The 27,184-nt window shown below is 45.9% G+C and overlaps 1 protein-coding gene across 1 annotated transcript in view; it reads left to right on the top strand.

Moving 5' to 3' along the window:
- The window catches only part of NFS1 (NFS1 cysteine desulfurase), a 588,248-nt gene extending 567,479 nt beyond the window's left edge, over positions 1 to 20,769 (top strand). The window contains exon 13 of the mRNA XM_086932345.1: positions 19,517 to 20,769. Within this exon, the coding sequence (XP_086788471.1) occupies positions 19,517 to 19,580 (64 nt within the window). The 3' untranslated portion in view covers positions 19,581 to 20,769. The remainder of the gene's footprint in view (positions 1 to 19,516) is intronic.
- Positions 20,770 to 27,184: the final 6,415 nt, after the last annotated feature.

Below are 27,184 nucleotides of genomic sequence, written 5' to 3'. Positions count from 1 at the left end.
TGAATCGCAACTCTCTCCCTCCACCCTTCTCCCAATCACTCAGTCCCGTGACCCACCATCTCCTGTTTATTCACAGAACTTTAATCCCACCCCACCATCAACTTGGGATATTCCAGTCATTTACTGGAATGTAGCGGGCCTCAGATCTAAGGTACACCAGCAGTCATGGATCGATGTGATTTACAAGCACAAAATAGTTTGCCTCCAGGAAACCTGGGCCATTGACCCTATCCACATTCAGGGTTACAAAACTTTCCACATCCCCGCCAGTCCGTCCATCCACGGAAGACCCAAGGGTGGCTTAGCAATTTATTTCTCCAATAAAATTTCGTCTACGACCATAGAGGTACCCTTAGTGTCCCCAACTGTTCAAATCCTAAAGCTAGCCTCTGACAAAAGTTCCATTTATTATTTTATCAACATGTATAACAATTCCCCCCCCGCTGAGTGTGTAAAGTCACTGTCAGATATCACTTTATATCTGCATGAACAGAAAGCTAAGAATCCGCAGTTACAATGTTATGTTGTGTGGGGAGGGGATTTTAATGTCTATTTTTGCAGCAATTATAGAAAAGGTATCTGCGGGCTTCAAGACGAACATGATTCCCCTATCACCCATTTTATCCACTCCAGCATTGGGACCACTTTGAACGACTGTCTTTTTTAATTAGAACTGGAGTTTGCGAACGAAACAGTGTGTCCCCCTGTCGAGTTTAAGCCGACCTTTCATGGTAGAGGTCTCTCCACCACCATTGACTACATCCTGTGTTCGCAAACCCTAAAGAATCGTTTAAAACACTTCATAACGGGTACTGATCCCTCAAGCGATCACTACTCTAACAGTATTACCATTATACTTAATTCTGCTTCACCAAACCACAGCAAGACCAGTCTTTTAACCCAGCAATCTCTGGCGATGGACAAAATCAATGGCTACACAGTAAAATGGTCAAAGATCAACCCCAATGAGGTTACCAAAAAAATTATCCGAAAAACCCTTCCCCTAATAAACATCTGTTTAGATGAGACCTCATCTCCCCATACGATCCTCTCTAGTTTTGTTAATATCTTAAAAGCTATCCAGCAGGAGCTCACTCGCCAACATAAGGCACACGACAAGGACTCCCGGGGGTGGTTCGATACCCATTGCCGCATAGCCCTTAGTGTGCTAAAAAGAGCACTTCATAGTCAAGATAGGGACGCGGCCTTAATAGCCTCATTAAGAAGGAATTACAAACTGGCTCAAAAAACCCGTAAACGGGAAATAAAAAACAATCTCTGGGCCCAACTGCATGAGAGCACAAGGAGTAAGGATAGCTCACTTTTTTGGCGAACAGTCAAGTCCCCCTTTCTAGCGGACGCTACAGCTGTTCGACACCTAGATGTGGCCGTATCTGCTGAAAAATGGGTGGCTCACTACTCACAGATCTTTGGGGATTCCCCCTCTGCAGCCTTGGCCTCCCAAATCGAGGTGGAGGTCCTTGCCACGGACAACATCTATCCTATTGACCTCCACTTCGACCTCGCGGAGGTCATGGCTGCCCTGACTTCCTCAAAGACCGGGAAAGCTCCTGGCCCTGACGGAGTTCCACTTGACATCTTTGTGAGTAACCTAGATCTATGGTCCCCAATTGTCATGCAAGTTATGTCCGCAGCTTCACAGGCCGGCATAATTGATTCTTGGTCCTCATCTGTGCTTTTGCCCATTTTTAAAAAGGGAGAACGCGACAACCCAGCCTGCTACAGACCCATTTCCCTCTTGGACTCTCTGGGTAAGGTCGCTGGGAGGCTAATCCTGGAGCGTCTCCAGGATTGGGCCAATGAGAAGAAGTTCTTAACCGACCTCCAGTTTGGATTTCAAGAGGGATTGGGTACTGTAGAACAGGCCCTAAATTTGACACTACTAATGGGGAAATATGCTAGGGCCAAAGGCGGAAACCTTTATCTGGTCTATGTGGACCTAAGTTCCGCATTTGACTGCGTAATTCAATCTAAGTTGTGGGAGATTCTGAGTAACCTGGGAGTAGACCCTCCACTTCTGAAATTCCTTCGAGAGCTCTACACGGATGCTAAAGCATGTGTGAGGTACGGCATTAACGGAGAGCTATCGGATTCATTCAGCATTACAAAAGGCGTCAGGCAGGGGTGCGTCCTCGCTCCATTTTTATTTAATATTTATACAAACGGTCTGGAGCAAGCGATGCTGGTAGGCAACAAGGATCTCCCCTGTATAAACACCCGACCAATCCCAGCACTACTATATGCTGAAGATTCCGTCATCCTGGCGAGAACCCTAAATCAGCTCCAACTCCAACTGGACAAGTACTGCCAATATATGCTTTCTCTTGGTTTAAAAGTAAATAAGTCCAAGACTTTTGTTATGTATATTGGCAAGAAAGCTCAGAAATGCAAACCTCTGTATATAGACAATACTAGATTAGAAAACGCTAGGAAATATCCTTACTTGGGGATCCTCATCGACGATCAGATCTCCTGGAAACCTGCCATCACCAGTAAGAAAATGCAATTCCAACGCACAACAGCAGCGCTGACCTCTTTTTCCAGGAAGCTGGGCAAGCCCGCTCCCGCTGAGCTACTTAAAATCTATCAAGCCAAATGTTTGAGTGTGGCTACTTATGGAGCGGGCGTATGGGGCTACGCTCCCGCCGGAGAGCTTCAAGTAACTGAAAATGATTTTTTAAAATATGTATTAGCCCTCCCCCGTAGTGCTCCTAATTACGGTAGTCATATTTAGCTCTGTTTGGATTATCTAACTGACACCATTAGATACCAACCGATCCTCCTCTGGCACCGTATATGGACCAAAGAGCAATGCCATCTTACCTGGTTGCTAATAACCGATTGCCTGTCACTAACCCACTGGAAAAAGATTCCTTGGTTACTCTATGTGTTTAATTTTCTGAATGATTTGAATTGTCCAGCCTTTTTCACTAACCCTCCCTTATTAATGGATATTCCCAGAAAGTCTTTGAAGAATCTATGTATCTCCCATTTAAGAGATCTTCGCATGTGCTCTGAAATCGGTAAACAATCAAATTGCCAATTAATGGCGATCCAATCCACCCCTGGCATCCAACCATATCTGTCCTTTTATTTGTCAAATTATGATAGATATGTTTTAACAAGATTTCGTTTTGATTATTTTTATCGTTTTGTCTCGTTCCCCGAGGCATTAGACTGGACACATGAATTAACTAGATGTCCCTGTGATGACTATTCTCCTCAGTCTACTTTGCACGTAATTTTATTCTGTAGTTTTTACGAGACCCCGCGTAAACGCTGGTTGGTCCCACTTCTTCGACAAACAGGACTGAGAAGATGCAGACCTGCTCTTTTGGCACTACAGTTTTTAGACACACAATTTGTTGCAAAATGTATAGCTTGCTTCTTAAAGACATGTCTGAAAATTCGTTCTCAATTAGCGGTTTCTGCACTGTAAATTTTTATTCACATAACTCATATTCAATTGTCAACCAGGGTTTCATTGTATAGACGATTCTTTTTTAAAGATCAATTTAATGTTTTGCCTATGTATTAGTCAATATTGTACATATGAACATTTTTATAAATTTGTTGCAAATATTTTTCTATAATGTACTTTTATGATTGTAAATTCAATCGAAATAAAGTTTCTTTTGACTTTTGACTTTGGGATAGAGTTGAGTTGGGTAGAGTGGGGTATATTAGGGTATTTTCAAATGGAGTGGAGTAAATTGGAGTAGAGTTAGGTAGATTGGCATAGGGTAGATTGGAGTGAATTGCAGTAGTGTGGAGTGAGGTGGGGTGGAATAGATTGGAGTCGATTGGAGTGGAGAGCCAACCCCAGCTAACAGACCTTTTAGCTTCTTTTAAATCAGGGTCACCCTTAGACCCTCTCCCCCCATCCAAACTAAGTATTCTAAGCCCACAAGCATTACAGCTACTGCTAGAACTCCTAAATATTTCCCTTAGTGATGGGCTGTTGCCCCAGGCCTCGAAGCCCGCTGTGGTCCTCCCCTTGCTTAAAAAGCCTCACCTGGACTCCCCCATTCTATCCAATTTCAGACCTATCTCACTACTCCTTATCTTATCTAAAATGCTTGAGAAACAGGTTAATTCTCTGCTCACTTCATTTGTGGAAACCCAGGACCTTCTCCACCCCTCACAGTCTGGTTTCCGAGCAGGGCACAGTACTGAAACGACCTTCCTGGGAGGTACTAAACACAAAAGACGACTTGTGGATTCCGGCAGCACAGCTGCGCTGATCCTATTGGATCTTAGCGCGGCGTTCAACACTGTGTCCCATGCTATTTTCTTGGATAGACTGATCCTATTGGGCATCCTGGGCTCTGTTCTGTCATGGCTCTCCTCCTTCCTGTCATACCGGACGTTCCAGGTCTTCTTAACCAATACAGTGTTGAAACATCTCCCCCTGTCCTCAGGTGTTCCCCAGGGTTCTACCCTCAGCCCTTTGCTCTTTAACATCTATGTCCGCCCGCTGGCGCAGCTAGTGGAAAACCGTGGGTTGACTCTGTTTTCATACACTGACGACACCCAGATTACTTTCTCCTTGTCAGGACAAGCGGCCAACTCAGAAGATCTCAACTCTTGCCTCACCTTGGTTGCCACCAGGAGGAGCACCAACTCCTTTAAGCTAAATGGCGACAAGACTGAGGTGATGATACTGGGTGAGCACCACCAACTGTGGGGCTTAACAGTGGCCGGCCATGCTGGGAGCTCCACCTAGTCCCACCAATAAAGAACCTCAGTATGAAGCCGCAAGCCACTAAAGTTGGACTGCTTCTCCATGAGGACCTCAAATTTCATTTTTATGTTTGATCAGCGACCAGCAGTTAATCAAAAGAAACAGCATTTTACGGTCGGGCCAGATATACCACCTCTTGGTCTAAGTTTAATCCACAATTAGGGCATATAGGTGAGAGGATATCTACCTTTAGCGTGTGCGGGCAGTCTTCAGAAGTTTTAGCAGCTAAACATCTTAGCTGTTTTGAAGAGTATCTGATAGGTTGATGCAGTGTGAAACTGTCAGCCCAGCCAGATGGGAACGGGCGCAGACGGGCTTGCCTTTGGCATGCAGCTGCTTGTGGCCATAGGGAAATAGTCTGCCTTCAAAGGGCATGGCCAATCCGGCACCAACAGGACGGGCAGTGAATCACTAGCTGCACCCTTCAGTCAAATGCACTTCAGGTAAGAAAGAAAACTAAAAAGTGTAGAGAGACATAGCAGGTTTTAAAAGCAAAAATGGGAGCTAGGCATCTCCGTGCAGTAAAGGCTACAAGGAAATCAGATCATAACATGAAAGGGAGCTAGGCACATCACAGCACAAAGTGCTACAAGGAAATCAGATTGTAAAATAAATGGAGCCAGGCACCTCCCATCACAAAAGTGCTGCAAGGAAATAAAACACTCCCGCCAGTGCGGTACATGCACTCAGAAAGGAGTGGGTAACTGTATAAAATTAAAAGTGAGCTCCTACCGGAGATCCGAGCCCCGATGCATGAAAGTGGATCACTGCGAGTCTCCGGTTTGGCACGTGTGGTGGCACTAGGCCGCTTAGTATACACCCACTGCCACTACTAAATTGGATGCTTACTCTCTGTATTGGCTGTTCTTCCTCATCTTTCAGATACTTAATGTGGTTTTACGAATGTACCCACCACTACTAATGACTTTTGGCTGTGTACTAGCTGTGACCTTATGTACATAATGAGCTTAACTAAGTGTGAAGGATGTCCAACCTATTAGTAGATTCTCAATTAGTTGGATGGGGACTCTTTATATCGGATGCACATTAACTTATCTGATACTATATTTTCATACGTCTACCCACTGCCACAATTATTTATTGACTGCACTGTCTGCAACATCGTGGATACAGTGGGTTTAATTGAGTTATTAAATCATTTGACCTATTATGGTCATAAGAATTCTGGATCCACCTTGGTGTATCAAAAAATACCTGACGCCCCAGGAACCCATTCGTATTGAGAAAAAGATTTTAACTTCATGTGAATGTTTTCCTGGTCTGGTAATTGTTCCCTCAGCGTATAATGAACCTGTGGGTACGCTGTACAAACTGACAAATACAATTATAGTGAATGCCAAAATACAGCAAAAAACCCTGCTTGTCCTTGTTATAGCTATAAGCATGCTTCATCAGCAGAAGTCTAGATGACCGGGAAATGGTAGATACATTTGTATGGTCCCCCTTTTTCCACAGGTGAGTGACTACAGAAGTGGCCTCCCTCTAGTGAGACCTATGGAGCCTAAAACATAGGGTAAATGACTGCCCAACGTAGATGTCCTCAGGTTTGTAACTCAAGTGTCTTTGGGCTTTTTCTTTCACGTGTGATTATCACTATGATTCACTGTCCAGCGAGATGCACTGATAAACTATATCAATTACTCTCAGCCAAATCAACTGTAAGGAGGTGTACATAATAACCCCCTCACCTCCATTTTTCCTCCATTACAGTCCACTTCTACAAGATGAACCAGTATGTAAGACCTACTTTTACCTTTAGCACTGACTAAGTCAGGACTATGATTTTCTAGGGATCCTGTTAACCCTGATGAAGGCCCATGACCCTTCTGGGCTCTAAAAGGGCCTAAACATGGTGGTTAGAAGTGAGAGGGAGACATCATATTTTGGCTCACCCTTTTAAATTATTTTAATATTGCCCGGTGTTCCCTTTTAAGAAAGAGATTTATTTTACCCTTACACTGACGTAGTTTTACCATTTAATCTTGATCCCTCGCCTATCAGCAACAAATATACTTGTGACCTCCATTGTCTTGAGGTCTTGAGCTCTTTGGTGGGATTATCCAACCAAGGTTGGACAAATTTACCTTTGATGAACCATTCCACAATACTGAGTGAGGCTTTTTGGTCTGTTTTTACAATGGTCGTGTTAGGACTTTGGCATTTATGAAACTGATTTTGTTCTTTGTCCACTACCATTCTTTTTGTGGGCATCATTGTGGCTTTGAAGGATGTATGGTAATAGGTTATATCCTCTTGCTCTCTTGTTGTAATAGAGACTAACTGTACGACAAACCAGAATGTACTAACTGCTTATAGTGTATATGGGAAAGGCTTAGGGCCTAGGAAACGTATGTTTTGAATGGTGATAATAGCTACTTTCGTGCGAGATTACCATATTATTTTTAACATCAGGTTCACATTAGTCTTGCTAACACATATAACAGAAATGCAGCATAAACTTCCTCTGCTGTCCAAGCAGCTACGCCTAGTGCGCAATATTTGTTCTTTTCCAGGGGATACTCATCAATAGTCATAAGCATTGAATAAGCTCCGCCCACGTGCGGGATCCCGGAGCATATAGGAATATATATGTGTATTTTGGGGGCCACAATTCCCTAGCACTTCCGCCACATACATATTTACATGTATATAAACACATAAATATGCAGCCTAACATAGTTCCAATAGGGCAAAATGCCAAAATTACATAGGTTTTTCTTGTACAAAAATAATCTCCTACATACACCTTTTAATAGAGAACATACACTGTAATAGTGTCATACAATAAACCTTTATTTTCAGAAATGAAAAACAGGTAATAGCAGGCAGTTGGCCCATAGGCTGCATAGATGAATAAACATCACAGTACAGTAAAAAACTGGCACCTTGCCTTTAAGACTTCCAAGAACCTGGACACTGTGCCTTTAAGACCTCCAGGAGTCCCTCTGCTCCCATCATGCACCACAGGTTACAGTTAGGTCAGTTCTTTTTTACGGTGTACTAATTTGTAGCAACCTGAGTATAAGATGCAAACACTACATTAACGTACTATAAATGCTCGTCCAGGGAGGCGGGAGGGTTGCTTATGACTTTGATGAGTATACCCCTGGAAGAGAACTAGGATTACAGGTAAGTAATTAATCCTTCTCTTTCAGGGGATACTCATCAATAGTCATAAGTACTGAATAGAGTAGCAAACCCACTACCTCGCGGACGAGCAAACAGTATTTAAAAACTGGTAACAGCGCATCTTAACATGACATCAAGCAAATACATTTCTCAGTGAGGCTTGCCCAACCTGGGCAAAATTGTTTATCAGAAGTTATGAGCCGGACAACAACGCATGACAAGTAAAAGGATTTGTATTTACCGTTGCTTATTTTTGATTAACATGAGTGATGTGTGGCACCTTGGGACAAAACAGTAACATTTTAAAAAATAAAAACTGCTTTTCAGTTTAATAGTCATCAACATTTAGCTGTCTTCCATAAATCCTGGTCTTTATTGCCATTTCATATATATTTCCTGGCAGCGTAGGAAGTGGTTGTTGCAGCTAATGTAAGGTACCTTCTTTATTAGTTGTCGCCCCTCACAGAGTTCCTCATAATTGTTTGTTCATTTGTGTCGTATTTTATGGTGATGTACTTGCACTTCGGCGGTTTTATTGATTTCATAGTTTTATTTTGTTCATATGTATATTTTATGGAAATCAGTTTGCAAACTAAACTTATGCTGAACACAGGAGGCATAGTAGGACACATGGTTTATATCTTCTTTGGAAGGTAGGAGTAACCCTGGGTGGTGAACTCCGCTCGAGGAGTTTGCTGAGCTTTCCGCAATCCGTGTTATGCGAAGTTCCGAAAAACTCCGCTCTGCGTTGCAGACTTTTTTCCTCCCGAGCCAATATCAAGTTCGCAAGCGAGGAAAATCCGCCTCCCGGCGAGATTTTTACTCATTTGTGATCGTCCATGTAAAGTTGGGGAGCGTGGAAAATCAAACTCGCGTGCGGTTGGATTTCTCATGCGCGTGGTCACATGTGCCGGCGGCCGCCCGCGTTGAGAAACCGTCCGATCGCGTTAAGAAAGCTGCCGCTCTAGTAAAAAAAAACTACTCTAGTGGCAGAAAGGGAGCAGCGCCTGCTTGCTCTGTGCATGGTGCGGTTTGCGATGATTGCACAGTGCGGACAAACACTTTGCACTCGCCACTTGTGGAGCTCCGTGTAGTACGGTAGAGCTTTATTTTGCACTTCGCCGAGTTCTGCTTAGCAAAACTCCGCAAACTCAACCAAGGCTTAGGTAGGAAGAATAGGGTCAGGTATTTACCATCATGGTAAATACCATCACAGCGGAGAGATTTTTGTTTTTCACCAGATGTGGTAATTCTCTTCCAGGGGATCCTCATCAATAGTCATAAGCACTGAATATTCCCGCCCATGTGCGGGACCCCGGAAACAATATAAAAATATATATGTATAAAACACATATATCTCGCTCCACATATATGTATGTACATATATCATTTTTCTCACATCAATGCAGCCCCAAAACTGAGGCTAAACAATGCAAACACATATACATGAACTGCAATTAGTAAGGAATCAAAAAACACATTCGGTCAAAAAACCCTTGAACTTTGTGTTTTAATTAGTCAAACCACTCATAAATCCTGAAAATTGCTTATAAATAGACATTGTTAGCCCTCAGGCTGCATTGCAAAACAATATCATAGAAAATGAAACCATTTTTACAATAACTGGCACCGTGCCTTTAAGGCAGCCATGACCCCAGGCTTCCCATCATGCCTCAGGGGTGACAGTTAGGTCAGTTGTTCTTTCCGGCTCCTTCAGTCAGGACCCTGGTGAAACAGCTCCTTTTCTTTTTGACTTTCTGTCAAAAAATATTCAACTTTAACTAGAATTTTTGACTTCACTCGACGTCTTTTAGACATAGAGTGCTGCTTAAACAATTTTTGTACTTAAAAAAGGTATTTTTCCTGTCAAAGATGCCTTCTCTCTTTGACAATTGTCCTTCATGTGGAAGGAAGATGGCCAAGACTGACTCTCATTCAGTCTGTATCCTACACATATTCCTCCTCCTCATTGCTGTCACTTAGGCCCACTGATAGCGTCGGACTCGCCCCACCCGCTTTTGTCTTAAAGCGTACCGCCACTCACGGCATTTTGAAGCCTGAATTCTCTCTCGGCAAAGCTCCCAAGCCTAGGTCCTTTGTACCTCATTTGACCCCCAATGACTCTGAGGCAATTTTCAAATGTCTATATTTAAACACCAGATCCATGGTTAAACACCACTTGGATATCTTTCTTCTGCTCCAGGCCGAACAACCTGATTTTTTGTTTCTCTCAGAGACTTGGCTTAATGAGGGCTCCCTACCCGATATTTTAGCGGCAGTTCCCTCGAACTACTACATTCTACATGTCGACAGACCAGCCGGCAAAAGAGGCGGGGGGGTCGCTGCGATTATTCGCAGCACCCATAAAGTTTCTTCTTTACCATCCTTCGACATATTAGGAACAGACAACCTGATCTTTAAATTGGACACTAACACTGGATCACTACTTCTCATCCTCATATATCGCCCCCCTCAAAATATGCCTTCTTTCACGGCATCCCTAGCTGAACAACTTGCCCCCCTGATAATCTCCCATAATAAAATTGTGTTGCTGGGAGATTTCAACCTTTGATTGGACTCTGTTGAGTCTGACTCTCAGGCAGCTACGCTGAAAGAAACCCTCCTGGACATGAACCTCACCCAACATATTCACCTTCCAACTCATGACAAAGGGCATAGCCTAGATCAAATTTGGTCTCAAAACATCTCCCTGGCTATTAAGTCTATCACGCCCTGCATTTGGTCGGATCATTATCTGATCAACTTCACTATGACCACTGAGAGAAGTAGAAATCCCCTGCCCAAGCTAGAAGGAAAAACTAGAATGTGGAAGAACGTTGATATCCCCGCTTTCATTGGTTCCTTAACCTCCTCCCTTCCCTCACTTGATCAGGACATCGAAGAAATGGAAGAAACCTTCTCAGGGTGGCTATTCCAGGCAGCGGATGCACATGCCCCCTGTACCAACTTTCCCCGCTCTCGCCCCAATGACGCTCATAGGTGGTTTACACCCCTTCTGAAAACCCTTAAACTCGAAGTCCGTCAATTGGAGCGAAAGTGGCGAATAGCCTATTTAGAACAAGATAGGGCTAACTATTGCAAGGCTCGTAAAGACTACCAAAAGCTTATTTTAAAACACAAAACCGACTATTTTTCGGAAAAAATTCTCAAGGCCCATAACAAATACAGAGAATTGTTCAACATTGTGGAAGATCTTAGCACCAGTGACAGAACCTCTCTCCCGACAGTCCCCACTCAGGAACTTTGTAATTCACTAAACTCCTTTTTCTTCGATAAAATCTGTACCATTAAACAAAATATTCCTACCACACAGCCCCCCTTTTATTTGCAGACACCTTTTATAACCCTGCTACCCTGGACTCCTATCCCCCTATCGAAAGTGCCAACCTATCCAAACTCCTTTCTAAGGTTAAATCCGGTTCCCCTGACGACATCTGCCCCCCTCACATTCTGAAAGAAGTGGGTACCAGCATCCCCGGGGGCCTACTTTCCATGCTGAACGGATCACTTACTCAGGGTAAAGTCCCAAACAACTTTAAAAAAGCCCTCCTTATTCCCCTTATGAAAAAGGCAGGAGCCAACCCACTAGACCCGCTCAATTACAGGCCTATATCTCTGTTGCCATACTGTGCCAAACTTCTGGAGTCTCATGTTTGTGACAGCATCTCCACATTTCTGGAAAAATCAGAGTATCTTGCACCTAATCAGGCTGGTTTCCGCCCTTGCCATTCTACTGAGGCGGTCATTCTCTCGGTGCAGAATACTCTGAGGCGGAACGCGGATGAGGGGATCCATCAGGCTCTGGTGCTACTGGACCTCTCTGCTGCATTCGACACGGTCGACTATACCATCTTGGTCGACCGTGTCGAGCAGGCAGGTCTCAGGGGGCCTGCGCTGAGCTGGATCCGCTCATTCATCACTGACCGAACTCAATCGGTCAGACTGGGCTCCTTCACGGCTCCCACCATATCTACCATCTGTGGAGTACCTCAAGGCTCCTCGTTATCCCCCCTGCTTTTTAATTTGTACCTACGCCCTCTTTTGTACTCCCTCAGGAATGCTAAGGTTACCATTTTCAATTACGCCGATGATTTGCAGCTCATCTTTCCTTTGAACACCAAGGACTCTGTGGTAGAATTTCAAAACACCATGTCCCACATTCTGAGCTGGATGAGCTGCAATCATCTGAAACTTAACCCAGGCAAGACCGAACTGGTCTTGCCTGGACAGAGCACACTCAGTTGGAATCCCAGTTTCTGGCCCTCCTGTATGGGCGCCCCCCCATCCAAGTCATCCTCGGTTAAGAGCCTTGGCATCTTCATCAGCGAGGATCTCTCCCTGAAAAAACAGGTTGGAGCAGTTGTCTCCTCCAGCTTTTTTCAGTTGAAGAAAATAAAAAAAATTGCCTGCTTCTTCTCCTCAGCAGCCCTCACTCAGATCGTCATCTCCCTGGTTTTGTCCAGATTGGACTTTTCCAACAGTCTATACTTCGGGCTCCAAACTGGAGAGCTCAAACGCCTCCAGCTGGTTCAAAACCAGGCAGCCAGACTTCTTTTGAACATCCCCAGGAGGCAATCAGTCAGACCTGGCCTGAAACAGCTTCACTGGCTACCGGTTGAGCAACGCGTGGCCTTCAAAGCTGGGTGTATCCTTTTCAAGTCATTACATGACACCGGTTCCCTATTCATTAGAGACTTATTTAAAAGATACAGCCCCTCCCGCAACCTCCGGTCCACCCATAAATTCCTCCTGACCGTACCTCCGTATAAGAAGAAGCGTCTCGGAGGCAGCTGCTTTGACCACCTTGCAGCTGCCTTCTGGAACTCTCTCCCCCTTCATCTGAAACTTAGTGATAACATCCTCAGCTTTAGACACTCCCTGAAGACCTGGCTCTTCTCTCAGGCGCATCACTAAGCTGCTTCATCTCCACCAATTGACGGTCACGCCTTGTTCCTCCCTACAGCGCCATGAAGCCCCCGGGCGTACGAGCGCTTAATAAATGCCAAATAACATTAACATTAACATCCTGTGCCTACCAGACTCTCATTCCTCTAAAACCTGTGAACACTGCCAGGTTTTAACTTCCAGGACTCTTAAAGATCGGGAGAGGATTAGAGTTTATGGGCTTTCTGAGAGAGGAAGATCTCCCAAGAAGCAGAAAAGTCGGAAGACGCGGTCGACGTCGAGAGAAGCCCCGACTGGTTCACATTCGACGTCGGGATCGGCGTTGGAGAAGCAGTCGACGGCGACGAAGAAGATGTCTTCAGCGTCTACATCGAAGGTACCTCCGCTTCAGTCAACGTCGAGGGACAGGTCGCCGTCAAAGCGGAAGAGCTCGACGGCGAGCCGTATGACATCGAAACAGCATCGTCATGCTGTGACGTCGAGGCATTCTCCGTCGACGTCGGTCCATCGGCGTTCGACGTCGAGCCATCCTCCGTTGACGACTAGCCATGGTCGTTCGACGTCGAGGGAGCCTCTGTCGACACATCATCGGTCGACGTCGATGCAGCCAACGTCGACGCCTGGACAAGAGCGTTCGACGTCGGAGCGGCATTTGGAGTCGAGGCACACCCAGTCGCCGTCAAATCAACGGCGATCGGCGTCGAAACAGCCTCCATCGACGTCGAGCAGACAGCCTTCAACGTCGAAGGACAGTCATCACCACCCGAGGTCGACCTTAGAGAAATCACGGTCGACGTCGAGGGAGCGCCTACCTGCTCGGCGCTCGGCGTCGATACAACCACCGTCGAGGGATCAGCAAAGATCCAAGGAGAGAAGTTCTTCGCAGACAAAGAACATTACTCCTGCAAAATCAAAGGAGGTGGTTCGGGACAAGGAAAGTGACTTATTGGACCAGACTCATGTCCTAGAGCCACAGTTGGGTTCTCCAGGTTCAGCATCGGCTGCGGAGGTGGAACAATCTCCAGTGCAGGATCCTCCTGCCAAGAGACGGAGGATCGCAGAAGATAGATCTAGGTCGAGGTCTTCCTCTGGATCTCTGGTGAGTCTTTCCTCATCTTCCTCATCATCTCGGAGTGGCAGATCCTCGGATGGACAGAGCGGCGCATCTAATAGGGGGAGGTCCAAATCCCCTTCAAGATCGCAACAGGATCGAACGGATCAACCTCCACGGTCACGTACACCTGCGAAGGATCCCGTCCACAAGTCTCCTTCTGTTCATCTTTCCCCAAGGTGGAATAGACCTCTTCACCACTGGGCAAAGGACAAGGAGACGGCAGATCGCCTAAAGCGATATCGAGACCAACCTCTTCCCCGCAGAGAACGGTCTCGTTCTAAGCACTCAAGTAAGAGACATTCTCGTCACAGAGAGCGATCTCGTTCCAAGACGCGTTCTAGCAGAAGATCTAGGTCCAAGAGGACACGTAGTTCTTCAAGTTCGTTGAGAACACGATCTCACAGGGAGTACTCCCCGACTCTTACAAACAGTCCACGCTCAAGAGTGTCTCCAACTGAGGATATTTTCTCGTTCCAAGATATCTTGGGCAGGGGAGCCCTGAAGCTGGGAGTACCGATGACAGCTCCACAAGTCAAGACGACTGTCATATTCGAAACCCTGCAACATAGATCAGCACCCAAACCGTTGTCGCCGTTGGTTCCGGGTATAATGGAACATGTGAATGAAGTCTTCCTCACTCCGGCAACGGTGAAGTCCGTTCCAGCGAGGATTCTCAAAAAGTATCGTCCTCCGGAAGAGGATCCTCTGTTCCTCAAAGCTGATCCTCCGCCAGATTCAGTGATCATTACGGCGGCAAGAAAATCCAATGCGGTGGCTTCCTCATCCACGGTACCTCCGGATAAGGATAGCAAGGTGCAGGACTCATGGGGGAGAAGGGTGTGTAACACCTCTTTCCTCAAGGTCTCCAACGCGGAAGCCCTGCTCGGCAGGTATGACAGGTCTCTGTGGGACTCACTTCAGAGATTTACCGCAAAACTTCCTGAGGAAGATAGAAAGGACTTTGAGGAGGTTCTGATGGAGGGCAGTCAAGTCTCCAATCAGATTATAGGATCGGCAGCAGATGGAGCAACGCTGGCTGCGCATGGCTTGGGGCACGGAGTTACAGCAAGGAGAATATCTTGGTTACGCCTCACAGCATTAAAACCAGAGGCTCAAGCAAGGATCCTAAACCTTCCTTTTTCAGGCACGTCTCTTTTTGGAGCAAGTGCGGATGAGGAGATGCAGCGGATGAAGACCGAGTTGGACACTCTCAAAGCGGTGGGACTCGAGAAGAAAAAGGAATTCAAGAAGAAATTCCGTTCGAACAACAAAGGTTATTCGAAGCAGAGGGTTCAAACCCCTCAATGGCAGAAAGGCCAGAACCAGCAGGGCCAGCAAAAGGCACAGTACAAAGGCAAGGGCAATTCCAAGGGAAATGGAAATCAGCGCCAAGGCAACAACTTCAATGAAGCTCAACAGAAGCAATGAGTCTTCACTTCCCCCAGCGCCGTTACCCACTCCAGTGGGGGGAAGCATGGCGCATCACAGGACAGAGTGGCAGGCCATTACAAAAGATCAATGGGTGTTGTCTACCCTGCAGAATGGGTACTGTCTTCGTTTCCATCGTCTACCTCCACACGTTTCCCCGATGTCAACATCAAGCCACCAGCTACAAAGGTTAAAGGCAGAAGTAGCTACACTCCTCGAGAAAGAAGCCATCGAGAGAGTTCCGGTGTCCCAAAGGGGGAAAGGAGTGTACTCGAGGTATTTTCTGGTCAGAAAAAAGGGCAAAAAGGAAGAATACAGGCCCATTCTGGACTTGAGAACAGTCAATCTGCATGTCCGAAAAGAAAAGTTTTGCATGTTGGCGCTTCACCAGATATATCCACATCTCAGGCAGGGGGATTGGATGTGTTCGATGGACCTTCAAGATGCGTACTTCCATATACCAATACGGCAAGATCACAGGAGATTCCTTCGATTCCGGGTGGGGACCTCTCACTACCAGTTCAAAGTCCTTCCGTTTGGGTTGAAGTCGGCTCCCAGAGTGTTCACCAAGTGTGTCGCAGTGGTGGCGGCAGCTCTACGCCGCAGGGGAGTCTTCGTATACCCATACTTAAACGATTGGCTGTTGAAAGGTCCAACTCCAGGCAATGTAAGGAATCAATTCCAGACATGCATAGAACTTTGTCAGCGTCTAGGTCTACATGTCAACTACAGCAAGTCTGTCTCACAGCCCACTCAGAAGATCCACTTCCTAGGAGCTCTGCTAGACTCCGAAGTAGGAAAAGTGTTTCCTTCGGAGGAGAGACAGTTTTCGATAGCCCTCAAGTGCCAACAAGTTCTTCTCCACAGGTCCCAGAAGGTGCGGAAGATAGCCTCACTCTTGGGGTCGATGGCTTCCTGCATCTTCCTAGTACCGAACGCCAGACTTCGGATGCGTCCTCTTCAGCAGGATCTGGAGGACAAATGGGACCAACACTCAGATCGATGGGACGATCAGATCACTTTGTCGGAGGTAGCTCAATCTTCCCTCCAGTGGTGGACAAAGAGACAGAACATGCAGGTGGGAGTTCTCTTCCATCAACCTCCTCCAACACAAACGATCATCACAGATGCATCATTACAAGGATGGGGAGCGCACATGGGACCCCTACAAGTGCAGGGTCTGTGGTCTCCCAAGGAAAGCACTTATCATAGCAACTTGCTGGAATTGAGAGCGGTTCACCTGGCTCTCAAAGCGTTCCTTCCCTCGCTTCAAGAGAAAATGATTCTAGTACAGACGGACACCACCACCACGATGTACTATTTGAACAAGCAGGGAGGAACACGCTCAAGGACTCTGTCACTGGAAGCTCAGCGCATCTGGCATTTGGCTTCTAGCTCGCAAGTTGTCTGTTCAGGCAGTCCACCTCCCAGGAGAGCAGAACGTGAGGGCGGACGCACTAAGTCGGCACTTCGAAGACAGAGAAGACTGGGTTCTCAACGACGAAGTGCTAGACGACATTTTCCAGTCTTGGGGTCGTCCTTCAATAGATCTCTTCGCAGACGACGAAAACACCAAATGCCCAAGCTTCGCCTCCAGGTTCTATCGTCCAGGAACGAGAGGGAATGCTCTGTTAATGGACTGGTCAGGGCAGTTTGTGTACGCCTTTCCACCCCGTCCGCTGATCCCGAAGGTGGTGAGCAAGCTGAACCACTCGTGCACAACGATGATCCTGATTGCCCCTGACTGGCCGAGACAATGGTGGTACACAGACCTACTTCACCTATCAGTGTCTCCTCACAAGAGGCTTCCATGCAGGCAGGACCTGTTGTCGAAGATGAACGGGAGGATTCACCATCCCAACCTTCCGTCACTGAACTTGGCAGCATGGCTCCTGAGGTCATTCAGTACGGCCATCTAGGGCTGCCACAGGACTGCATGTCCATTCTGAAAGAAGCACAACGCCCTTCCATTAGACATTCTTATGCATGCAAGTGGAAGAGATTCTATATGTGGTGCATGCAGAATGGTCACAATCCGGTAAAAAGTCAGGAAGAAGCAGTTCTCCCATACTTGTTGTACCTGACTAAAGCAGGTTTGAAGTTTAACTCCATTAAGGTGCATTTAGCCGCTATTACAGCTTATAGGCGATCACCTTCACAAACTTCTTTTTTTCAGCTTCCTGCAGTAAAAGATTTCCTGCAGGGTCTAAAGAAGGTGTACCCTCCTGTACGGCCTCCTGCTCCGCCTTGGGAGCTGAACCTAGTCCTATCAAAATTGATGGGTTCGCCTTTTGAGCCTATTCATAAAGCTTCTTTACAGCATATTTCCTGGAAAGCAGCTTTTTTGATGGCGATTACGTCAGCCCGTAGGGTGAGCGAAATTCAGGCCCTATGTACTAAAGAACCGTATACAGTCTTTCATTTGAACAGAGTGGTGCTTAGAACGCATCCTTCTTTCCTGCCTAAAGTGGTATCAGATTTTCATGTCAATCAGTCTATCTCTTTACCCACTTTCTTTCCTAATCCCTCTACTCCAGCTGAGAGGGCGTTACACTCTTTGGACCTGAAAAGGGTTTTAAAGTTCTATCTGGACAGGTCCAAGTCTATTCGACATTCTGATCAATTGTTTGTTAACTACGGATCGATCAGAACTGGTCATGCAGCCTCGAAACGTTCTATCTCCAGGTGGATCGTTTCGTGTATCAAGCTTGCTTACCAATTGGCACAGAAGACTTTAGGGGGTACCCCTAAGGCGCATTCTACTAGAGGTAGAGCAGCCACGGCGGCTTACCTGCAGGATGTGCCCATGTCTGAGATTTGTAAAGCGGCGACCTGGAGGTCTGTCCATACATTTACCAGACATTACTGTCTAGATTCTGACACGAGAGCAGATACCCAGGTGGGCCAAGCCTCCCTGAGGAATCTGTTTAACAGCTAAAGTTTTTTGGGCTGTTATGATTTGGTTGGTTCATGTACTTCTCATTTACCTGCAGGTGGTTGATGGGCTTGCTATTCTATTCAGTGCTTATGACTATTGATGAGGATCCCCTGGAAGAGAAGGATAAGTTACTTACCTGTAATCCTAGTTCTCTTCCAGGGGTATCCTCATCAAAGTCATAAGCAACCCACCCGCCTCCCCAGGTAAATGAGATTTGGTACTGTTTTTCAATCTTGTGGTTGAGCCCTGTCTTCAGGGTTATGCAAAGAACAACTGACCTAACTGTCACCCCTGAGGCATGATGGGAAGCCTGGGGTCATGGCTGCCTTAAAGGCACGGTGCCAGTTATTGTAAAAATTGTTTCATTTTCTATGATATTGTTTTGCAATGCAGCCTGAGGGCTAACAATGTCTATTTATAAGCAATTTTCAGGATTTATGAGTGGTTTGACTCATTAAAACACAAAGTTCAAGGGTTTTTTGACCTAATGTGTTTTTTGATTCCTTACTAATTGCAGTTCATGTATATGTGTTTGCATTGTTTAGCCTCAGTTTTGGGCTGCATTTATGTGAGAAAAATGATATATGTACATACATATATGTGGAGCGAGATATATGTGTTTTATATATATATATTTTTATATTGTTTCCGGGGTCCCGCACATGGGCGGGAATATTCAGTGCTTATGACTTTGATGAGGATACCCCTGGAAGAGAACTAGGATTACAGGTAAGTAACTTATCCATATTTACTATTCTGCATGCTCAATGTGAAAGGAAGTATAACATGCAGAATCAGTATTTAACAGACCAATTCCACATGCTTTGCCTTTTTTCTTGTGGGCCTTTTCCCCACAGTACAGCAGGTTTGACTTATCAGAATCTAGCAGGGGAAAACGGCAAAACTGATGATTATTACACAACTCGTAATTCCAATCCCTTTGCAAACTTATTTGTACAGGGATCAGAATGTTGTCCTCGTCATGTAATGAGGGCCAATAGGATCATCTGCTCCCTGGCCTCACTGGAAAGTTGTTTGTGTCACTAATAAAATAGTGCAAATGTTTGCATATTTCTTTTAAGTCAGAATTTTCTGGTTTCTTTAAATCAAATATTTCTATGTTGTTGAAAGTATATCGTTTGTGCTTTGTGTCTTTGGGGAAGTTTTTAACATTCATTTGCTTGTTTTTTTATAGTCCTCTTTGGGAAATGGTGCAAGATGGAATTGATTTGAAGAGCATCAAATGGACACAACACTAGCCCTTCCATCAAATCAAAGGTGTTGCTGTTGGGATGGAGTGATCTGTATTATTGTGCATTTCCATTTCGCGGCAGAATCATGTAGCTGTTGTTCTGTACTTAAAGCGATACAATGGCTGGTTTTAGGATTAAAATATCCTAGTAGAGGGAATATGCCATATAGGGGGTGTAGGAGGCTGGATGCTTAATATTTCCCTGTGAATTTTTTTGGGTTTAGACATTTATTAAGCTGGATGTTGCAATATCCACTACAACACCTCTCAGATTTGTGCCACTTGAAGTTTTCAAAATATTTCCTCTACGGTTATAATCTGGCTATTTCTGTAATGGATCAGCCGTAAGTTCAGATGGTGTTAGCACAGGTAACACAGCAGCACCTTGATCACTACAGTTGTATAATAGTAGAGAATGCTTAGCAATTGGATTATTCAAAAGTTGGAAGAAGCTTAAACTTAGAAATGGGTAAACATGTATTTAAGACCAGTTTCATTGTCAATTTTGATTCCGTCTTATGTTTTTTCTTCCTCTAATTTTGTAGCTGACATCTGTGTGGGAGTTAAGTACAGTTCCTCTTCTTTAATAGTCATAAGCTTTTTGAACTCACAATTTTATTTACACTTGTTTGAAACAATGGCATCATTCTCGGATTTCGCCTAACCCAGTAAGTGCTATTTTTCTAAACGGAGAAAGAAGAGGCCAGTGATACTTTTGAAAGTCGAAATTTGTTTTGTAAACATTTCGGTGTTATTGATCGAAAGTAATTTCCTGGTTAACATTCCACGAGCTGGCACATGTTCGAAATATGAGCGCGCAAAGATATTGCGATTGGTAAAGATGGGCTTCTTGGGTCAAACAGACCTTTACAAAGAATTACCTTTTTTTCTGCTTCTTCTCTTTGTGGTACTTTCAAGACGGCACGTGTCAGTTACTTTTCTGGATAGTTTAAAATGGCTCCAGACATCAGTCTTTTTTCACATGTCAACTGTCCTTTAAAAAAGTAAGCAGATTTTGCATAGTACATTTTAATCACGCACAAGGAGGCACCGTAATGTACTCCACTCTTATAAGTATAAACGTATCTATGCAATGTTTGTGTGTAAAATAAAATGGCTATGTACCGCTAATATAAGTTGCTTATGCCAGTAAAGGTATTGTGAATATTAAAGATGGCCGTATGTTGTGTTTGGTCTCACTGTCTTTGATGTGTGCTTTGTGAGGCATTTCTTTAATGGAGTGTCTGTGATTCTGAAAACTTGCTGCCTGCTTATCTGTTGGTGATGGGCATTTGAATCATAATTGCTTTTTGAACAGAAGGCATGCTGGCAAGAGCTTGGTTGTCTGTGTCCAGGTGAAAATAACTAGACTGCTTCAATCCCTCTGTGAACGCTTCTAACTAATACATTACAGTTTTGATTAAGACACAGGATTGGGGCCATGTGAGCCAGCTCAGCCTTCAGAGGACAACATTTAAAGTCAAAACCATAAAGGTTCATTCAAACCTATAAATAAATACACAGGACCAAAGGTAGTCTTTCAAATTCGCACAATTATTTTTGTGTGCAAAATCTTTATTGTATAGTACCGATGAAGCCGAATCAAAGAAAAGCAGCATGAACTTTTCAATCTGGGTGTAAATCCACAGTGGCGTGGGAAGCAGACAGAAAGTGGAATCTATATCATATGCAGACCCCTGCTAGAGGAGGAAGAGCGTGAGTATGCTGTTCAGTCCTGGCCAGGGATTTGGAAGGGGTATGTCGAATCATTATAGTGAGTGCATATATGGATACCTCTAAAGAAAGAAAACTCTGGGTGGGGGTAAGGGAGTAAGTAGAGCAGCGCAAGGTTACGGGGATTCAGCATGGTCATGAAACTATAGATGCAGGTAAGGAATCAATCTTGAGGAGGATCTGAAAGAGGGGGAGCAAGGGAGGAGAATGGGTGGCTGTGTTAGGACCGCACGGGTTGTAGTGGGGGCATCAGCCTCCCGCATTTTCTAATGGAATTGCATAAGCATTGTATCCCATGCCTCCGCAATGGGCCGTTTACGGAGGCAATGGCTTTTTTCATTATGCAGATTGGTGCTTTCAGCTTCTTCCCAACGGAGAAGAGCATTCCGCCATTGGATAGGAAGTGGTGGCTGAGAGGCCCTCCAATGTAGGGTGAGGACTTGTTTAGGAAGCAGTAGTGCTAAATTGATGAAACTAACTCGAGCTATATGCTTGAGTTCCCTCCTATAGATCTCCACAGCAGTCGCCTTCTAGATTGTGAGATGCGTGAGGTAAGTAACTGATGCAAGGGCTGCATGTACCTCCTGCCAATAAGTAGAGTGTGTGGCACACTCCCATAATTGGTGAATAGAACAAGGGGTTTTACACTGGGCCCACAGCTGTTTAGTGATTTTTAAATAGTCTGCGAGAAACTCCAGAGTATCGCCTTCTGTCTGGAGGCGTAAACAAATATATCAAGGGGTAGCACTCTCAAGCGTGAGATGTGTCCTCCGGGTTCCAATAAGTCCTTACAAGTAGGTTTCTTAAATTATTAGACTTTAGACGTGAAAGATATTCAAGTATTTATTCCATTATTTATTCCAATTCTCGTTGCATTCACAAGAATGTATTTCATCATCAAAGTTTCTTTAGTGCACTCAAATCATCCCAATGCATTTCGGCATTCAAATCATGCCTTCATCTGGGGATATATTCTATAAATGAAGAAAAAATGGTTGTACTAAACATCGAGTTCATTGTATTCAATAACTGTGTGGTTAAGTGACTGGACTGTGAAATAAAAGCGTGAAAGATAAAACATGCTGAAAACCTAGATAGACGGGGTGTTTCGGATGGTGAAGGGCTGTGCTCCGTGAAAATGGTATCACGGCCGACTCGTGTGCGTATCATGCAATTTCAGTGACTTATTTAATTAAAACACGGGTGTCTAAGTTGTAAAAACTCACTTCCAAAATAAATAACTCAAACGGACGTATATTAGGTGCTTCGGTTTAAGCAGTCGTGCTCTCATTGCATAGCGTGCATGCAGGCGGTTCCAAATCTCTAATGTCAGGAGGTAGCTTACCGTACACGTGCAGAAATAAATTCCCAAACGCCGACAAACTTTCTGTGACCGGGTTCGATCGCGGTTGTGACCCGGAAGTCTATGTAGCCAAGAGGTGACGTGAAAACCTGGGATGGGGCAGTGAGATAAATAACGGTGATGGATCAAGCCCTGATCTTTGGACTGGGTAAGAGTGGTCTGTTTAACTCAGACACTCTGTTCATCACCACCCCCTTTTCTAAATCGTTTTTGGCCACTATAGGTGTGGCAGGGTATACTCAGACATGAGTCCCTTTCTCACTGCTCCATCAGGATTCAAGCAAGCCGGGCCGAAGAAGGCTGAAATGCCAGAAACCGGTCCCCGGTAGCTTGTCTCCTTTCTGGTGAAGAATTGGCTTGGTAGTTTAGTCTGCCCTGTTCCCATGATGCACTGGGCCAGGGACAGACTGATTTGCATATAGCCAGGTTCTGAGCTGGGATGGGGCAGTGAGATAAATAACGGTGATGGATCAAGCCCTGATCTTTGGACTGGGTAAGAGTGGTCTGTTTAACTCAGACACTCTGTTCATCACCACCCCCTTTTCTAAATCGTTTTTGGCCACTATAGGTGTGGCAGGGTATACTCAGACATGAGTCCCTTTCTCACTGCTCCATCAGGATTCAAGCAAGCCGGGCCGAAGAAGGCTGAAATGCCAGAAACCGGTCCCCGGTAGCTTGTCTCCTTTCTGGTGAAGAATTGGCTTGGTAGTTTAGTCTGCCCTGTTCCCATGATGCACTGGGCCAGGGACAGACTGATTTGCATATAGCCAGGTTCTGAGCTGGGATGGGGCAGTGAGATAAATAACGGTGATGGATCAAGCCCTGATCTTTGGACTGGGTAAGAGTGGTCTGTTTAACTCAGACACTCTGTTCATCACCACCCCCTTTTCTAAATCGTTTTTGGCCACTATAGGTGTGGCAGGGTATACTCAGACATGAGTCCCTTTCTCACTGCTCCATCAGGATTCAAGCAAGCCGGGCCGAAGAAGGCTGAAATGCCAGAAACCGGTCCCCGGTAGCTTGTCTCCTTTCTGGTGAAGAATTGGCTTGGTAGTTTAGTCTGCCCTGTTCCCATGATGCACTGGGCCAGGGACAGACTGATTTGCATATAGCCAGGTTCTGAGCTGGGATGGGGCAGTGAGATAAATAACGGTGATGGATCAAGCCCTGATCTTTGGACTGGGTAAGAGTGGTCTGTTTAACTCAGACACTCTGTTCATCACCACCCCCTTTTCTAAATCGTTTTTGGCCACTATAGGTGTGGCAGGGTATACTCAGACATGAGTCCCTTTCTCACTGCTCCATCAGGATTCAAGCAAGCCGGGCCGAAGAAGGCTGAAATGCCAGAAACCGGTCCCCGGTAGCTTGTCTCCTTTCTGGTGAAGAATTGGCTTGGTAGTTTAGTCTGCCCTGTTCCCATGATGCACTGGGCCAGGGACAGACTGATTTGCATATAGCCAGGTTCTGAGCTGGGATGGGGCAGTGAGATAAATAACGGTGATGGATCAAGCCCTGATCTTTGGACTGGGTAAGAGTGGTCTGTTTAACTCAGACACTCTGTTCATCACCACCCCCTTTTCTAAATCGTTTTTGGCCACTATAGGTGTGGCAGGGTATACTCAGACATGAGTCCCTTTCTCACTGCTCCATCAGGATTCAAGCAAGCCGGGCCGAAGAAGGCTGAAATGCCAGAAACCGGTCCCCGGTAGCTTGTCTCCTTTCTGGTGAAGAATTGGCTTGGTAGTTTAGTCTGCCCTGTTCCCATGATGCACTGGGCCAGGGACAGACTGATTTGCATATAGCCAGGTTCTGAGCTGGGATGGGGCAGTGAGATAAATAACAGTGATGGATCAAGCCCTGATCTTTGGACTGGGTAAGAGTGGTCTGTTTAACTCAGACACTCTGTTCATCACCACCCCCTTTTCTAAATCGTTTTTGGCCACTATAGGTGTGGCAGGGTATACTCAGACATGAGTCCCTTTCTCACTGCTCCATCAGGATTCAAGCAAGCCGGGCCGAAGAAGGCTGAAATGCCAGAAACCGGTCCCCGGTAGCTTGTCTCCTTTCTGGTGAAGAATTGGCTTGGTAGTTTAGTCTGCCCTGTTCCCATGATGCACTGGGCCAGGGACAGACTGATTTGCATATAGCCAGGTTCTGAGCTGGGATGGGGCAGTGAGATAAATAACGGTGATGGATCAAGCCCTGATCTTTGGACTGGGTAAGAGTGGTCTGTTTAACTCAGACACTCTGTTCATCACCACCCCCTTTTCTAAATCGTTTTTGGCCACTATAGGTGTGGCAGGGTATACTCAGACATGAGTCCCTTTCTCACTGCTCCATCAGGATTCAAGCAAGCCGGGCCGAAGAAGGCTGAAATGCCAGAAACCGGTCCCCGGTAGCTTGTCTCCTTTCTGGTGAAGAATTGGCTTGGTAGTTTAGTCTGCCCTGTTCCCATGATGCACTGGGCCAGGGACAGACTGATTTGCATATAGCCAGGTTCTGACCTGGGATGGGGCAGTGAGATAAATAACGGTGATGGATCAAGCCCTGATCTTTGGACTGGGTAAGAGTGGTCTGTTTAACTCAGACACTCTGTTCATCACCACCCCCTTTTCTAAATCGTTTTTGGCCACTATAGGTGTGGCAGGGTATACTCAGACATGAGTCCCTTTCTCACTGCTCCATCAGGATTCAAGCAAGCCGGGCCGAAGAAGGCTGAAATGCCAGAAACCGGTCCCCGGTAGCTTGTCTCCTTTCTGGTGAAGAATTGGCTTGGTAGTTTAGTCTGCCCTGTTCCCATGATGCACTGGGCCAGGGACAGACTGATTTGCATATAGCCAGGTTCTGAGCTGGGATGGGGCAGTGAGATAAATAACGGTGATGGATCAAGCCCTGATCTTTGGACTGGGTAAGAGTGGTCTGTTTAACTCAGACACTCTGTTCATCACCACCCCCTTTTCTAAATCGTTTTTGGCCACTATAGGTGTGGCAGGGTATACTCAGACATGAGTCCCTTTCTCACTGCTCCATCAGGATTCAAGCAAGCCGGGCCGAAGAAGGCTGAAATGCCAGAAACCGGTCCCCGGTAGCTTGTCTCCTTTCTGGTGAAGAATTGGCTTGGTAGTTTAGTCTGCCCTGTTCCCATGATGCACTGGGCCAGGGACAGACTGATTTGCATATAGCCAGGTTCTGAGCTGGGATGGGGCAGTGAGATAAATAACGGTGATGGATCAAGCCCTGATCTTTGGACTGGGTAAGAGTGGTCTGTTTAACTCAGACACTCTGTTCATCACCACCCCCTTTTCTAAATCGTTTTTGGCCACTATAGGTGTGGCAGGGTATACTCAGACATGAGTCCCTTTCTCACTGCTCCATCAGGATTCAAGCAAGCCGGGCCGAAGAAGGCTGAAATGCCAGAAACCGGTCCCCGGTAGCTTGTCTCCTTTCTGGTGAAGAATTGGCTTGGTAGTTTAGTCTGCCCTGTTCCCATGATGCACTGGGCCAGGGACAGACTGATTTGCATATAGCCAGGTTCTGAGCTGGGATGGGGCAGTGAGATAAATAACGGTGATGGATCAAGCCCTGATCTTTGGACTGGGTAAGAGTGGTCTGTTTAACTCAGACACTCTGTTCATCACCACCCCCTTTTCTAAATCGTTTTTGGCCACTATAGGTGTGGCAGGGTATACTCAGACATGAGTCCCTTTCTCACTGCTCCATCAGGATTCAAGCAAGCCGGGCCGAAGAAGGCTGAAATGCCAGAAACCGGTCCCCGGTAGCTTGTCTCCTTTCTGGTGAAGAATTGGCTTGGTAGTTTAGTCTGCCCTGTTCCCATGATGCCCTGGGCCAGGGACAGACTGATTTGCATATAGCCAGGTTCTGAGCTGGGATGGGGCAGTGAGATAAATAACGGTGATGGATCAAGCCCTGATCTTTGGACTGGGTAAGAGTGGTCTGTTTAACTCAGACACTCTGTTCATCACCACCCCCTTTTCTAAATCGTTTTTGGCCACTATAGGTGTGGCAGGGTATACTCAGACATGAGTCCCTTTCTCACTGCTCCATCAGGATTCAAGCAAGCCGGGCCGAAGAAGGCTGAAATGCCAGAAACCGGTCCCCGGTAGCTTGTCTCCTTTCTGGTGAAGAATTGGCTTGGTAGTTTAGTCTGCCCTGTTCCCATGATGCACTGGGCCAGGGACAGACTGATTTGCATATAGCCAGGTTCTGAGCTGGGATGGGGCAGTGAGATAAATAACGGTGATGGATCAAGCCCTGATCTTTGGACTGGGTAAGAGTGGTCTGTTTAACTCAGACACTCTGTTCATCACCACCCCCTTTTCTAAATCGTTTTTGGCCACTATAGGTGTGGCAGGGTATACTCAGACATGAGTCCCTTTCTCACTGCTCCATCAGGATTCAAGCAAGCCGGGCCGAAGAAGGCTGAAATGCCAGAAACCGGTCCCCGGTAGCTTGTCTCCTTTCTGGTGAAGAATTGGCTTGGTAGTTTAGTCTGC

The sequence above is a fragment of the Lissotriton vulgaris genome, chromosome 7 (assembly GCF_964263255.1).
Source record: "Lissotriton vulgaris chromosome 7, aLisVul1.2, whole genome shotgun sequence".
In the NCBI taxonomy this organism is placed as follows: domain Eukaryota; kingdom Metazoa; phylum Chordata; class Amphibia; order Caudata; family Salamandridae; genus Lissotriton; species Lissotriton vulgaris.
Note: the sequence above shows the minus strand (reverse complement) of the source record. Positions and strands in the feature narration are given on the sequence as shown.